The sequence below is a fragment of the Budorcas taxicolor genome, chromosome 1 (genome assembly GCF_023091745.1).
Source record: "Budorcas taxicolor isolate Tak-1 chromosome 1, Takin1.1, whole genome shotgun sequence".
Taxonomy (NCBI): Eukaryota; Metazoa; Chordata; class Mammalia; order Artiodactyla; family Bovidae; genus Budorcas; species Budorcas taxicolor.
In genome coordinates this window covers 130,297,047-130,314,637 of record NC_068910.1, presented here as the reverse complement: position 1 = coordinate 130,314,637, position 17,591 = coordinate 130,297,047, and the positions used below count along the sequence as shown (strand labels likewise).

At 33.3% G+C, this 17,591-nt stretch overlaps 1 protein-coding gene across 1 annotated transcript in view; it reads right to left on the bottom strand.

Moving 5' to 3' along the window:
* The window catches only part of STXBP5L (syntaxin binding protein 5L), a 308,945-nt gene that overhangs the window by 164,335 nt on the left and 127,019 nt on the right, over positions 1-17,591 (bottom strand). Inside the window, exon 6 of the mRNA XM_052639468.1 lies at positions 14,510-14,573. Coding sequence (XP_052495428.1) covers positions 14,510-14,573 — 64 coding nt within the window. The remainder of the gene's footprint in view (positions 1-14,509; positions 14,574-17,591) is intronic.

Sequence of the window (17,591 nt, the reverse complement as noted above, 5' to 3'; positions counted from 1 at the left end):
ACTGGCCTTCAATGATACTTTGACAGTCGAACTCAATAGACATTTACTAAGCATTCCATCCAGAAACTACAGAATATGCACTTTTCAAGAGCACATGGAGTATTCACCAGGACATATCACACAGTAGGCCACAAAACTAGTCTCAATAAATTTAAGAAGAGTAGAATCACATCAAGTATCTTTTCAGACCATAAGCGTATGAAACTAGATATCAATGATAGGATGAAAGGTGGAAAAGCTGCAGACACTTGAAGACCAAACAATAGGTTGCTAGAAAATCAATGGGTCAATGAACAAGTCAGAGGAAATTTAAAGATGAGATGAATGAAAATAGAAACACAACTTCTCAAAGTCTATGGGATGCAACAAATACAGCTGAGAAGTTTATAGCATTATAAGCCTACCTCAAGAAACAAACAAAAGTATCAAAAAAAACTATCTAGAAATCTAAGAGAATTACAAAAATAAAACAAAGCCCAACAATTAGAAGGAAGGAAATAATAAAGAAAAGGGGAGAGCCCATAGAGAGAAATACATGAAACAGAGACACAAAAATGGGGGAAAAAATCAATGAAACTAAGAGGTTAACTTTTTAAAGATAAAGAAAATCAATGAACTTTTAGCCAGATTTATCAAGAAAAAAAGAGGGCCCAAATAAATACAATAAAAAATGAACAAGTTTTGAAAGCTATCACAGAAAGGCAATAACTGAAGAATACTACAAACATTTATATGACAACCTGGACAATCTAGAAGAAATGCACAAACTGCAAGAAATGTAAAATATCCCAAGAAAATGTAGAAAATATGAAAAGACCAATTACCAGTAATGAAACTGAATCTGCAATTAAATTAAAAAAAAAAAAAACTCCCAATAAAGTTCAGGATCACATAGCTTCACATTGGAATTCTACCAAACATTTAAGGATGAATTGGCACTTATCCCTTTCAAACTCTTTCAAAAAATTAGAGAAAGGAACACTTCCAAACTCATTCTCTGAATCCAGTATTACACTGATATCAAACCCAAAGACATTACAAAAAAGGAAATTACAGGCCAATAAATCTGAAAAATACAGATGCAAAGATCCTCAACAAAATATTAGCAAACAAAATTCAATGGCATATAAAAAGAATCTTATGCCATGATCAAATGGGATTTCTCCCAAGAGTGCAAATTTGGTTCAGTATCTGAAAATCAATCACTGTGATACATCACATTAACTAAGGGAAGGATAAAATCATATGATCATTACAAAAGGTGCAGAAAAGGCATTTGACAAAACTCAACAATCACTCATGATAAATATTCTCATCAGTGGGTATACAGGGAATATATCTCAACATAATAAAGGCCATCTGTGACAAAACCACAGGTAAACATTATAGTAAATGGTGAAAAGTAAACGGCAAATACTTTTTCTCTAAGATCAAGAACAGGAAAAGAATGTTCATTTGTATTTAATATAAAATTGGAAGTCCTAATCACAGGAATCAGACAAAAAAAATAAAAGTCATCCAAATTAGAAAGGAAGAAGTAAAACTGTCACTATTTGCAGATGACATGATGCTTCATATAAAAAACTCTAATGACTCCACTCAAAACTATTAGAGCTAATAATTCAGTAAGGATGCAGAAAAATTAATATATATAAATCAGCATGTCTATACATTAAAAATGACTATCAGAAAGAATAAGCAAGAATACAATCCCATTTAAAGCTGCATCAAAAAGTATAAAATATTTAGGAATATACTTAACCAAGGAGGTGAAAGACCTACACTCTGAAAACTATATGGCACTGATGAAATAAACTGAAGAAAACATAAATAAGCATTAAGATATTCTATGCTCACAGACTAGAAGAATTTATAGTGTTAAAAAGTCTATACTACCCAAAGCAATCTACAGATTCAATGCAGTTTCTATCAAAATACCCACAGCATTTTTCACAGAACTAGAACAAATAACCCTAAAATTTGAATGGAACCACAAAAGACCCTGAAAAATCAAAGCCATCTTGAGAAAGAAAAAAGCTTGGAGGTATTACATGCCCTGATTTAAAAAAAATACTATAAAGCTAAAGTAATCAAAACAGTATGATGCTGCACAGAAACAGACAAGTAGGTCTACCAAACAGAACAGAAAGCCTAGATATAAACCAATGCACATATGGTCAATTAATCAACGACAAAGGAGGCGAGAATACAAAATGGGAAAAAGACAGTTTCTTACATAAGTTATGTAAACGAATGAAACTAGACCATCTTCTCATAACTTGTAACAAAATAAACTCTATGGACAAAATACTTAAACCTGAAATAGAAAAACTCATAGAAGAAAACACAAGCAATATGCTCTTTGAAATCAGTATCAGTAATACTTTTTGGATCTGTCTCCTCAGGCAAGGACAAAAAAGCAAACATAAGCAAATGGCACTACATCAAACTAAAAAGCCTTTTGCTCAGAGAAGGAAAGCATCAATAAATAGGAAAAAAAAAACAAAACTATGAAATGGGAGAAAATATTTGCAAACGATGAGATGAACATCCAAAATATATAAGAGCTCATACAATTTAGTACCAAAAAACAAACTATCTGATTTTAAAAATGACATACAGACATCCAACAGGCACATGAAAAGAAGCTCAACATTACTAATTACCAACCACAATGATATCACCTCACACCTGTCAGAATGGCTGTGATCAAAAAGACCACAAATAATTAACAAGCATTTGCAAGGATGTGCAGAAAAGGGAACTATTGTGCACTGTCGGGAGAATGTATATTGATACAGCCACTATGGAAAGCAGTATGGAGGTTCCTCAAAAAATTAAAAATTGAATTATTGTATGATCCAGCAACTCCAATCCTGGATATTTACCTAAAGAAAATTAAAACACTAATTTAAAAAGATATACACATCCTCAATGTTCACTGTAGCATCATTTACAATAGCTAAGATATGAAGCAACCTAAGTATCCATCAGCACATGAATGGATAAAGATGTAGTACACACACACGCACAGAGGAATATTTCTCAACCACAAAAAAGAATGAAATCATGCCAATTGTGATAGCATGAATGAACCTGGAGAGCAGTATGCTAAGTGAAATAAGTCAGATTAAGAAAGATAAATAGTATATGTTTTCTTATATATGTGGAATCTTAAGTAAAACAAATATATAACAAAACAGAAACAGACTCACAATACAGAGAACAAAACTAGTGGTTGCCAGTGGGGAGGGCACTGGGGGAAGGTAGCAAAATAGGTGACGAGTATTAAGAGGTACGTGAGTCTGAGTGAACTCTGGGAGTTGGTGATGGACAGGGAGGCCTGGCGTGCTGTGATTCATGGGGTCGCAAAGAGTCGGATATGACTGAGCGACTGAACTGACTGACTGACTGACTGATTAAGAGGTATAGCACAAGCAATGTAAACAATAATATCATAATAACTTTATATGGGGCATAATCTATAAAAGTATCAAATCATTCTGTTGTACAGCTGAAACTAATTACTATTCTAAGTCAACTATACTTCAATTATACCTCTTATATACTTCAACTATACTTCTTATATATTTTGAACAGTATGAAAAAGCAATAAGGTAGGACACTGAAAGATGAACTCCCCAGGTCAGTAGGTGCCCCATATGCTACTAGAGATCAGTGGAGAAATAACTCCAGAAAGAATAAACAGATGGAGCCAAAGCAAAAAACCCAGTTGTGGATGTGACTGATGATGGAAGTAAAGTCCGATGCTGTAAAGAGCAATATTGCATAGGAACCTGGAATGTTAGGTCCATGAATCAAGGTAAATTGGAAGTGGTCAAACAGGAGATGGCAAGAGTGAACATCAACACTTTAGGAATCAGCAAACTATAATGGACCGGAATGGGTGAATTTAACTCAGATGACCATTATATCTTCTACTGTGGGCAAGAATCCCTTAGAAGAAATGGAGTAGCCATCACAGTCAACAAGAGAGTCCAAAATTCAGTTCTTTGGTGTGATCTCAAAACCAACAGAATAATCTCTGTTCATTTCCACGGCAAACCTTTCAATATCACAATAATCCAAGTCTATGCCCTGACCACTAATGCTGAAGAAGCTGAATGGTTCTATGAAGACCTACAACACCTTCTAGAAGTAACACCCCCAAAAGATGTCCTGTTCATTATAGAGGACTGGAATGCAAAAGTAGGAGGTCAAGAAACACCTGGAGTAACAGGCAAATTTGGCCTTGGAGTACAGAATGAAGCAGGGCAAAGGCTAATAGAGTTCTGCCAAGAGAACGCACTGGTCATAGCAAACACCCTCTTCCAACAACACAAGAGAAGACTCTACACATGGACATCACCAGATGGTCAACACCAAAATCAGATTGATTATATTCTTTGCAGCCAAAGATGGAGAAGCTCTGTACAGTCAGCAAAAACAAGACCGGGAGCTGACTGTGGCTCAGATCATGAAGTCATTATTGCTTTAGGTGTAGAGTTAGGTTATTTGATTTTTCTCTTGTTTCTTGAGGTAAGCCTGTATTGCTATGAACCTTCCCCTTAGCACTTCTTTTACAGTGTCACATAGGTTTTGGGTTGTTGTGTTTTCATTTTAATTCATTTCTATGCATATTTTGATTTCTTTTTTGATTTCTTCTGTGATTTGTTGGTTATTCAGCAGTGTGTTGTTCAGCCTCCATATGCTGGAATTTTTAATAGTTTTTCTCCTGTAATTGACATCTAATCTTACTGCATTGTGGTCAGAAAAGATGCTTGGAATAATTTCAATTTTTTTGAATTTACTAAGCTAGATTTATGGCCCAGGATGTGATCTATCCTGGAGAAGGTTCCGTGTGCACTTGAGAAAAAGGTGAAATTCATTGTTTTGGGGTGAAATGTCCTATAGATATCAATTAGGTCTAACTGGTCTATTGTATCATTTAAAGTTTGTGTTTCCTTGTTAATTTCTGTTTACTTGATCTATCCATAGGTGTGAGTAGGGTATTAAAGTCTCCCACTATCATTGTGTTATTATTAATTTCCCCTCTCATAGTTGTTAGCATTTGTCTTACATATTACAGTGCTCCTATGTTGGGTGCATATATATTTATAATTGTTATATCTTCTTCTTGGATTGATCCTTTGATCATTATGTAGTGTCCTTCTTTGTCTCTTTTCACAGCCTTTATTTTAAAGTCTATTTTATCTGATATGAGTATTGCTACTCCTGCTTTCTTTTGGTCTCTATTTGCATGGAATATCTTTTGCCAGTCCTTCACTTTCAGTCTGTATGAGTCCCTTGTTTTGAGGTGCGTCTCTTTTAGACAACATATATAGGGGTCTTGTTTTTGTATCCATTCAGCCAGTCTTTGTCTTTTGGTTGGTGCATTCAACCCATTTACATTTAAGGTAATTATTGATTGCCATTTACTTTGTTGTTTTGAGTTCGAGTTTATACACCCTTTCTGTGTTTCCTGTCTAGAGAAGATCCTTTAGCATTTGTTGGAGAGCTGGTTTGGTGGTGCTGAATTCTCTCAGCTTTTGCTTGTCTGTAAAGCTTTTGATTTCTCCTTCATATGTGAATGAGATCCTTGCTGGGTACATTAATCTGGGTTGTAGGTTTTTCACTTTCATCACTTTAAGTATGTCCTGCCATTCCCTCCTGACCTGAAGAGTTTCTATTGAAAGATCAGCTGTGATCCTTATGGGTATCCCCTTTGTGTGTTATTTGTTGTTTTTCCCTTGCTACTTTTAATGTTTATTCTTTGTGTTTGATGTTTGTTAATTTGATTAATATGTGTCTTGGGGAGTTTTGCCTTATGTTTATCCTTATGTTTGCCTGTTTATCCTGTTTATCCTCTGTGTTTCTTGGACTTGGTGACTATTTCCTTCCCCATTTTAGGGAAGTTTTCAACTATTATCTCCTCAACTATTTTTTCATGGTCTTTCTGTCTTCTTCTGGGACTCCTATGATTCAAATGTTAGGGTGTTTAACATTGTCCCAGAAGTCTCTGAGGTTGTCCTCATTTCTTTTAATTATTTTTTCTTTTCTCCTCTCTGCTTCATTTATTTTTACCATTCTATCTTCTACCTCACTTATCCTGTCTTCTGCCTTTGTTATTCTACTGTTGGTTCCCTCCAGAGTGTTTTTGATCTCAATTATTACATTATTCATTATATATTGACTCTTTTTTTATTTCTTCTAGGTCCTTGTTAAACATTTCTTGCATCTTCTCAATCCTTGTCTCCAGGCTATTTATCTGTAACTCTGTTTTGTTTTCAAGATTTTGGATCATTTACACTATCATTATTCAGAATTCTCTATCAGGTAGATCCCCTATCTCTTCCTCTTTTGTTCGGTTTGGTGGGCATTTATCCTGTCCCTTTACCTGCTGGGTATTTCTCTGCCTTTTCATCTTGTTTATTGCTGTGTTTGGCCTTTCTGTATTCTGGCAGTTTGTGGTTCCTCTTTATTGTGGAGATTCCTCGCTGTGGGTGGGGTTGGATGGGTTGCTTGTCAAGGTTTCCTGGTTAGGGAAGCTTGTGTCGGTGTTCTGGTGGGTGGAGATGGATTTCTTCTCTCTGGAGTGCAATGATGTGTCCACTAGTGAGTTTTGAGATGTCAATGGGTTTGGTGTGACTTTGGGCAGCCTGTATATTGAAGCTCAGGGCTATGTTCCTGTGTTGCTGGAGGATTCCCGTGGTATGTCTTGCTCTGGAATTTGTTGGCCCTTGGGTGGTGTTTGGTTTCAGTGTAGGTATGGAGGCTTTTGATGAGCTCCTATCGATTAATGTTCCCTGGAGTGAGGAGTTCTCTGGTGTTCTCAGAATTTGGACTTAAGCCTCCTGCCTCTGGTTATATGTCTTATTCTTACAGTAGCCTCAGGACTTTTCCATCTCCTTTGAAAGACAATGGGCTGCCTTTCTGGGTGCCTGAGGTCCTCTGCCAGCATTCAGAAGTTGTTTTGTGGGAATTTGGTCAGCGTTCAAATGTTCTTTTGATGAATTTGTGGAGGAGAAAGTGGTCTCCTCGTCCTATTTCTCTGCCATCTTAGGACCACCCCCCCCCCCCGCCAGGTTATATTCTTCAATTTGGCTTGAATATAATTTTTCATTTCTTTCAATAATTGACTATTGATTAATTTTTCACCAAAATACATATGAAAGAAATAAAATTTGTCTATAATTGCTATGTTTTTATGCACAGACTATTTCAAATAATTTAAAGACAGTTACTGAAAGCAAACATTCAGTGATGTAGTTGGATACAAAATAACAAAAATGAATAGTATTTTATATGGGCTTCCCTGGTGGCACAGAGAGTAAAGAATCTGCGGGCAATGCAGGAGACCTGGGTTTGATCTCTGGGCTGGGAAGATCCCCTGGAGAAGGGAATGGCTACCCACTCCAATATTCTTGCCTGGAGAATTCCATGGACAAAGGAGCTTGGCGGGCTATATCTATGGGGTTGCAAAGAGTCGGATACACCTGAGTGATTAACACATATACACTAACAATTAATTATGAAACAGATTTTAAGAAAATTAATTCATGGGAGCAATAAAGTCTGTAAGGGACTTAAAATTAAGCTAACAAAAGATATTTGTGACTTTTTTGTGAAAAAGTTGTAAAGCTATGCAGAAAGACATAAAAGAAAGCCAAAGTAAATATATGTTTATAAGATGAAAAAATAAAACACTTATGTCTTAATGATGTACATATTCTCTAAATTCATCAATATGTCCATGTTTCAGAGTCCCAACAAGGATTTACATAAAGTTTGATAAGCTAATCCTAAAACTCATATAGTAGAATAAATGGTCATAGAACAAGATGAGAAAATGAGAATGGAGAGGGGCTACCATATATCAAGATATTTAGTAAAGATATTATAACTAATAAAGTGTGCTATCAGTAGAATAATAGACAAATGTATCAATGTAACAGCAAAAAAAGCCCAAAGACCCACTCAAAAGTAAGAACTTGATATATAAGTGAGATGTCCTTATAAATCAGTGTAAACTGAATTGACTATTCAATAAATAATTTGTATATAAAAATGAAAACATACCCTTATATCAAACCACCATAAAATAAATTACATATAAATTAAAATCAAATTGTGAAACAGCTTTAAAACTGATAGAAAAAATAAAACTGCATTTTCCCTTAGGAAGGGAAATATCTAGTAGGTAATAAACAAAATGCAGGAGTCAAATGAAAAGACTGATAAGACTGAATACATTCAAATCAAGAATTTGTATGTGACAAAGGCTACTGATGGAAAAACTAAACTATAGGAAGTCAAGGGATTTATTCAAGATTATATGCTAATAAGCAGTGGATCACAATACAAATACAGTCTTCTGCCTCTAATACTAATTTATTTTGCATTCCTTTTAATTTCTAATTACCCAATTAACACACATTATAGTTTTTCATAAAAATTTGAACAACACAAGTACAATATGAGTATCTTTGACCATTTTCCTCAATGCCAATCACCAGTATCCTTCCCAGATTTGTACATCTTCTTTTGGGCTTTTTCCCTTGAATATTTAAATATGTAAGTAAAAACATAAATTCATTATTCAAGTGATTTTATACTAACCTTACTGTTCTACATCTTTTCTTTAAAAAAACATGGCTTGAAGGATCTTCCTTATCAGAACAGCATTCCACAGTATGTATATAGTACCATTCATTTATTCAATTTTCTATTAATAGACCTTCAGGCTATTTTCAGTATTTTGCCCATTGGTCCTATAAATAGGATAAATATCTGAAATGGATTTTCTATCAACATATTTTAAATGTTGACAACAAATTGCCCATACTGGTATGTATAATCATGATTGTTATGTCTAGATGCTCATTTTTCAATTCCTGTTCCATTACTTGATATTATTAATATTCTTAATTTTTAATATTTTGCCAGCCTAATGGGGAAAAGGGGGTATATTGCACATCCCTAGAGATTACTAATGAAGCTGGTTCCTCCTCACTGCCAAACCCTGATCTTTATTAGAGGTAAGAGGCAACCACAGCTTTAACTCTTAAAATCATCTTTTCTAGCAGACTCAGATTCATATGTATATTGCAATTGCTTCATTCATTATTTAGACATTGTCTATTAACTTCCTATTATGAAAGATGAGGGTTTAGCAAAATATCATTAAATATTTTTCATATTCATTAATTTCTTGCTATGTACCTAACAATCATTGTCTCCCACTTTGTTGCCTGTCTCTTAAGCTTGCCTAAAGATGTCCCTATTCCACAGTAATAACTTGTTATTGTTTCTGCTAAAACTCTCTGAGTTGCCATTTGAACACTAAGTGTTTTCTCTATCTGGAATTTATTTCTGTGAGTGGTACAGAGTAGAGGTCTTAAAATTTTTTTTCAAACTGGATACTAACTGATGAAAGTCAGTTATTTAATAGTTTATCATTCCATGAAATATCTTCTCTAAAATATACAAAATTCTCCCAAATGCCTGAATCATTTCTGGAATATCTCTTAGATCCATTGGTTTTCTTGTATTGCCCTATACCAATATCACAATGTTATTCATAACAAAAACTAACATTTTGGCTATTCTTAAACATTTTGTTTTTCTTATGAATTTTAAAATCAGCTTGTAAATTTTTTTAAAATAAGTAAATTCTCCATACTTGCTTCACTAAGGGCTTGTATCATCAAAGGATGTTGAATTTTGTCAAATTCTTTTTCTGTGTCTATTAAATTGAGTGTGATTGTTTATTCTTCCTTTTGTTACTGTTGTGTATCACACTGATTGATTTGCAATATCGAATCATCCTTGCACTCCTGGAAAAAATCTTACTTGATCATAGTGTATGATCTTTTTAACATATTTTTGGATACTGTTTCCTAAAGCTTTGATGAGAATTTTTACATCTATATTCATCAAAGATATTGACCTGTAATTTTCTTTTTTTTGTAATTTATTTGTCTGGTTTTGGTAACAGGGTAGCACCAGACTAATAGAATATTTGGAGTGTGCCGTCATCTTCAAATTACTTTTTTTTTGGAATAGTTTGGGAATGATAAGTATAAGTCTTTCTTTATATGTCTGTCAGAATTCTTCTGTGAAACCATCCAATCCTAGACGTTCTTGTGCTGGAAGTCTTTTTTTTAGTTACAAATTCAAGTCCACTCCCAGTGATTGGTCTATTTAAATTATGTTTCCTCTTGATTCAGTCTGGTAAGTTGTATGTTTTTAGAAATATGTCCACTTTATCTAGGGTGTCCAATTTGTTGGCATATAACTATTGTATTACTATCTTATTATTTTATATGTAGTATTCTCTTATATTTTTTGTATCTCTGTGGTATCAGCTGTTATTTCTCCTCTCTAACTTTTTATTTTGTTTATTTGAGTCATCTCTCTTTTCTTCTTGGTGAGTTTGGCTAAAGGATTATTAATTTTGTTTACCTTTACAAAAAATCAGCTCTTGGTTTTGCTGATATTTTCTATTGGCTTTTTAATCTCTATTTTATGTATTTCTTCTCTTACCTTTATTATTTCCTTCCTTCTACTAACTTTGGGCTTTGCTTCTTTTTCTAATTTCTTTAAGTGGTAGGTTAGATGGTTTGAGGGTTTTTTTGTGTTTAGCCTGCATCACTATAAACTTTCCTCTAATAACTCTTCGCTGGATTCCATTGATTTTAGAGTGTTGTTTTTCCATTTTCAAGGCATTTTTAGATTTTCTCATTGTCTCATTGGTTTTTTGGTAGCATGTTGTTAAGTCTCCACATGTGTGATCTTTTCCCATTTTTCTCTTTGTAATTGATTTCTAGTTTTATACTGTTCTGGTTGGGAAAAAATGTTTGGTATAATTTCCATTCTCTTAAATTTGTTGAGACATGTTTTGTGGCCTAGCTTTTGATCAATCCTCAACATAATAAAGGTTCTTTATGACAAACCCACAAGTAATATCATACTCAACAGTGAAAAGTTGAAAGACTTTCATATAAATCAGGAATAAGACAAGGATACCCACTCTTGCCACTTCTACTTAACATAATATTAGAAGTCCTAGTCACAGGAATCAGGCATGAAAAATAATTAAAAGGAATTCAAGTTGAAAGCAAGGAATTAACTCTATTGGCAGATGACATGATATTTTGTATAGAAAATCCTAGAGTCTCCACCCCAAAACTATTAGAACTAATAAATGAATTTAGAAAAGTTGTAGGTTACAAGATTAATATATAGAAATCTGTTGCTTTTCTGTACAATAACAATGAACTATCAGAGAGTAAAAGACAATGTTGTTTAAAATCCCACCAAAAAGAATAAAATACCTGGAAATAAACAGCCAAGGAGATAAAATATCTACACATTAAAAACTATAAAACACTGAAGAAACAAACAGAAAATGATACAAAGAAATGAAAAGACATCCTGAGCTCTTGAACTGGAAGAAACAATTTTGTTAAAATGTCTATACACTCAAATCAATCTACAGATTTAATGCAGTTTCTATCAAAATACTTACGAGATTTTTTTTTATAGAACTAGAACAAATATCCTAAAATTCATATGGAATCACAAAAGATGCTAAATTGCCAAAACAATCTTGAAAGGATAAAACAAAGCTGGAAGTAACATGCTCCCAGACTTCAGACTATACTACAAGGCTACAATAATGAAAAAAGCATGGTACAGGCACAAAACAAGATATATACAACAATAAAACAGAATAGAGATTCCAGAAATAAACCCTTGCATCTACAGTCAATTGATATACAGCAAAGGAGGCAAAAATATAAAATGGAAAAAGGACAGTCTCTTCAATAAGTGGTTCTGGGAAAACTGGAGAGCTACATGTAAAACAGTGAGAATAGAAGATGTCCTCATACCATATATAAAAATAAACTCAAAATGGATTAAGATATAACTTAAGTCCTGAAACTATAAAACTCCTAGGAAAAAAAATAAGAAGAACACTTGACATAAATTGTAGCAATATTTATTTTTTTTAAAGCTGTATCCTAAGGCAAAAGAAACAAAGCAAAAATAAACAAATGGGGCCAAATTAAACTTAAAAGCTTTCACAAAGCAAAGGAAACTATTGACAAAATAAACAGACAACCAACAAAATGGGAGAAAATATTTGCGAATGATATGCCCAAGAAATTGATACTCAAAATACATAAATAGCTCATACAACTCAATATTTTTAAAAAACAAACAACCCAACTAAAAAATGGGTAAAACATCTAAATAGACCTTTTTCCCAAAGAAGACATACAGACAGCAAACAGGGACATGAAAAGATGCTTAACACTGCTAATTACTAGAGAAATGCAAATCAAAACCACAATGAGATATCACCTTGTATCCGTCAGAATGACTGTCATCAAAAAGTCCATAAATAACACATATTGGAGGGGATGTGGAGAAAAGGGAACACTTGTACATGTTGATCACAATGTATATTGGTCCTGCCACTATGGAAAGAAGCATGAAAGTTTCTCAAGAAACTAAAAACAGAACTACCACATGATCCAGCAATTCTACTCCTGGGTATATATATTAAGAAAATGAACACATAATTCAAAGAATACATGCAGCCCAATATTTAGAACAGTGCTATTTATGATAGCCAAGATATGGAAGCAATCCAAGCAGTACAGGAGACCTGGGTTCGATTCCTGGGTCAGAAGGATCCCCTGGAGAAGGACATGGCAACCCACTCCAGTATTTTTGCCTGGAGAGTCTCGATGGACAGAAGAGCCTGGCAGACTACACTCCATGGGGTCGAAAGAGTCGGACACAACTTAGTTACTAAACCGCCACCATTTATGATAGCCAAGATATGGAAGCAACCCAAATGTCCACGAATAGATGAACACATAAAAAGAATTTGGCAGTTATATATACACACATATATATACAATGAAATATAATTGAGCATAGAAAGAAACAAAACTCTACCAATTGCAGCAACATGGATGGACTTAAGAGAACATTATGCTTAGTAAAATTATTCAAACACAAATACTATATGTCACATTTGCAATCTAAAAATAATACAAATAAGCATATACAGCAAAACAGAAACAGATTCACAGAAACAAAAAATAAACTAGTGATTACGAGGATGGAGATGGAAGGAGGGGTAAATTAGGAGTACAGGATTAAAAGATAAAAACTATTATCTATAAAATAGATAAGCAACAAGGATATTGTATAGCATAGGGAATTAGAGCCATTATCTTTTAATAACTTTTAGTGGAATATAATCTGTAAACATATTTAATCATTATATTTTATACATGAAACTAATATAATACTGTAAATTAACTGAATTTCAATTTAAAAAGTAAATCTGAATGACACTTGATTGGAATTACACTATTTATAAATCAGTTTGAATAAATTAAATGTACTTTCTCTTACTATCAGGGGACTTGTCTTTCAGGCTCAGTATTGATTAGGCTAATCCAGTTTATATTATTTAAAAATAAAGAACCAAATCTATATAATTTATTTGTGCGTTTTATATAGTATTTAGCAAAAATATATACACTTGAAGAGACAATATTGATAATGAAAGTGACACTTCAGAGCTTTTATCAACTTTGTTCCTCATCATTAAAGAGTACATGCTCAGTTGCTCAGTCGTGTTTGAATCTTTACAACCCTATGGACTATAGCCTGCCAGGCTTCTCTGTCCATGGGATTCTCCAGGCAAGAATACTGTTGTGTTGCCATGTCTTCCCTCCAGTGAATCTTCCTGACCCAAGGGTCAAATCATTAAAGGAAAATTATAAATAATGGAGATTATTATTTCTGCAATCTGAGAACATTTTCTATATTATTATCTATTTATAAAATTAAGATTGGCTAATTTATGATTATTTAATATTGCTGTTTATCATTACCATTACTGAATATCATGGGCCAATGATTAATTATATTGATAATATTTTTATCTTTAAGCATAGAATACTTGATAATTAAAATTGTTCAACATATTATATGCCTTTCTCAAAATTCTGCCACTAGTAAGTAGTAAAGAACCCACCTGTCAGTACAGGAGACATAAGAGACCTGGGTTCAATCCCAAGGTCAGAAAGATCCTCTGGGGGAGGAATGACAACCCCACTCCAGTATTCTTGCCTGGAGAATCCCAGAGACACAGGAGCCTGGTGGGCTATAGCCCATGAGGTTGCAAAGAGTTGGACATGACTGAAGTGACTTAGCACAACACAGCACATGTGTTATATGCCTTTCTCAAAATTGTATAATTAAATATCAACTTAACTCTAGGTAAAACTAATGATTCAATCTGGAACCATTATTAGTGTAAATAATACACTCATTTGCTCATTCATTCATTCAACATGTTTTAATTTTAGATTATACTGAATACACTGTACTAGATGTTACATATAAAATAACAATAATAAACACCTTTATTCAAGAATAAGAAAAATAAATTCAAGAATAATGGTACTGTAATACTCACTTTCCCTTCATCTCTTGGACTATCACTTAAATGCACAACTGGACCTGGATGAGTCTTTGTGGATCTGTTAAATCAATTCAAGAGAGTCACTTTAAAAAAACATTAAAACACTTTGCCATTAGAGACTGAAACAAAGGAATTAAGATTACAGTGAAATAACTCCCAATATTCTGGAGTTTAGCATAAACTAATTTGAGCTCTTGGTTGTTTTTCTCTAAGAATATTTTTCTTTTCCCTACTAACTCTATTAAAGTAGGACTATTTTTAAAAATCTGGTTTAAGAACATTAATCCACAGAATAATGACATTCTTCATTACCTTATATACTTATCTGTGTGTTGCTAGATCTGCTTCTCTGAAAATTTAAGAATGAAGTTGTACTTATACAGACAAAGGACTTATATGACCACAAGGGTGATGCTGTAAACCTGTTTCAACTAAACTGCAAAGTACATATCAAATTTAAAATTTCCTTTGACAAGAAATTTCTGATTTTGCTTCTAATGGGTAGTACAGGGGCTCCTTTGAGCTACAAATAGACTCTTGCCAGTGATAGGTATCTTACAAAAATCTGAGAAATTGGGGAAACCTACTTCACTGGTTATGTCTCATTTATCTGGTTAACTAGGATAATCAATAACAGTCTAACAGCATATTGTTAAAAGGATCTTTGCTCTGCTAACCTGACTTTAAATTTATCCTATTCCAATATTTGGCATGTTTTTTTATGTTTCCTACCTTAACAGATACCACTGTTGAGTATGATTATATCATGATTAAATATGACATGAACTGATATGACATAGATTATTGCTAATTTTTCCACATCCTGTCTTCAATGCCCTAATTGTGCCAGATTAACCCTATTATAAGTATACTTGACATAGTTATAATTTATTTCTTAGGCACACGTGAAAACCATCAAATATTCTGCACAAAACAAGAAAATTTAAATTTTAGAAATTCTTTGGAGTCAGACAAAAGTGACAAATTATGTAACTCCAGGTTCCCCAGATACAACTCCCTAGAGTAACTCAAAGAATTATTAATAAATACATATTTATTACATATCTTATCAGTGGTTTTGTCCTAAATTTTTTCATTTAAAAATGGAGATGATAGCAGTGAACCTACTGAATAATAGTGAGGATTAGAATACACATACAGCACTTAACGTAATACCAAAACAGTACTCAATAAATACTATATATTAAGTTCGTTGTAAATCGTTGGAATAATTCAATACTACAATTACTATTTGCATTCTAGAATATGTTCAGGAAGAAAAGGCTTCATGAAAAGTTTATATAGTTTTTTGCAGTTCTCCTATATTTATATGTAATATATATTCACATATAAATGCTTTATTATACTATATTATATTATTATACTGCTTTATTACAGTATAAAGGGCTCTGATAAAAGACAATGTCCTTCAATTATCTTTTAGTAACTAATAATATCCAATAAACCAAAATTCTATGTCTCTTGTGTTTGATTGGAACAATAAGTACCAAAGTGTATCCCATGATAAACTAGTGAATATATAAGGTGTTTCACATAAAGAATGTTCTATATCAAAAAAAGTTTGGGAAAGTCTGGATTAAAGTTAAATTTTTTTTTTCTTTTACGGAACTTCTTAGAGACATGATATGCAAATCAACATTGCAAATCTGACCATATGCAAGTTAGACCATATGCAAGACTAACTTAACAGACTCTGCAAAACACTTAAGTTTAGAAAAAAATCTAAAGTTATTTGTAATAACTTTTTCAGGCTACAGAAGAAATTTTTTTTTAATTGTAAAAAATAAAAGAACCCTGAAAGTTAAAGACGATAACAGAAAAGGAAAACTCTCATGACTATTAACATTTTGATGTATTTTTTCATGACTTTTTTCACCAACACTGAATTTTCAAAAACTACCAAGCATTCTTTGCAAAAATTATGGCCATTAGAAACTACTTTAAAAAGCAGTTGTGTCCTATGGATTCCGTAAATATCATAGAAATTGCTTTAGATAGAATTAAATTCATGGGACAGTCATCTAAACAATGCCCAGTAATTCTAAAATCCCTATTTATTTCTCTTCCTCCCATTCATCACAATGGCTTCTTGATAGTTTCTTTTGTGGACTTTCTCTTCCCATATCTTAAATACTGGTATTTCTTTGTATTCTGTTCTAGACTGAAATGTATTCCCATATTATATATGATCATGAATTCAAGAGACCATGGGAGCCAGGTAGATACTGCAAATGAGTTCAATAGGCTGAATAACAACTGTGTCAAACTGTTAGCACATTGAATGTGAATGTGTTAGTCGTTCAGTCATGTCCAACTCTTTGAGATCCCACAGACTGTAGCCCACCAGGATCCTCCGTCCATGGGATTCTCCATGCAAGAATACTGGAATGGGTTGTCATGCCCTTCTCCAGGGGATCTTCCTGACCCAGGAATCGAACCTGAGTCTCCTGCATTGCAGGCAGATTCTTAACCTCCTGAGCCACCAGGGAAGCCCATATGTGAATGATAACACATTACCCACCTATAAAAGGAAAGTTGTTAGTTTCAGCTGATTTCTGACTGCCATGCAAGAATAATGGACTGGGATTGTTTCATTAGGAATTGTTTTTATGAAAAGCTGGAAATTCAATTTTTCATCTCTATTCTACCAGTTCTTAAATTCTGGAAACTAATAATTCAGAATATACTTAAATACTCTGATGGGCAAACAAAACACACCCATGAGTCAAAACTGGTTCATTGTCTACAAGTTTGCCACCTCATTTATATACATTCTCCAGGTACAATCTCATATATTCTCATAGTTCCAATGTCTATGTAAATTCTGACGTCATTAGGTTCAAATATATATAGAATATTCTGATATATTCCATATATCCCACATCCTTCCATTCTCCCATATCAATTCCATTTGAATAACTTAAAAATACACACAACTCAACCTACCTAAAATTTAGCTCATTATTTTACTCCCAACCTACTTCATCTGCTTTCTTTCACTAAATGACACCTTTGTCTACATAGTTACTCAAGCCAAATACTCACTCAATTCTCT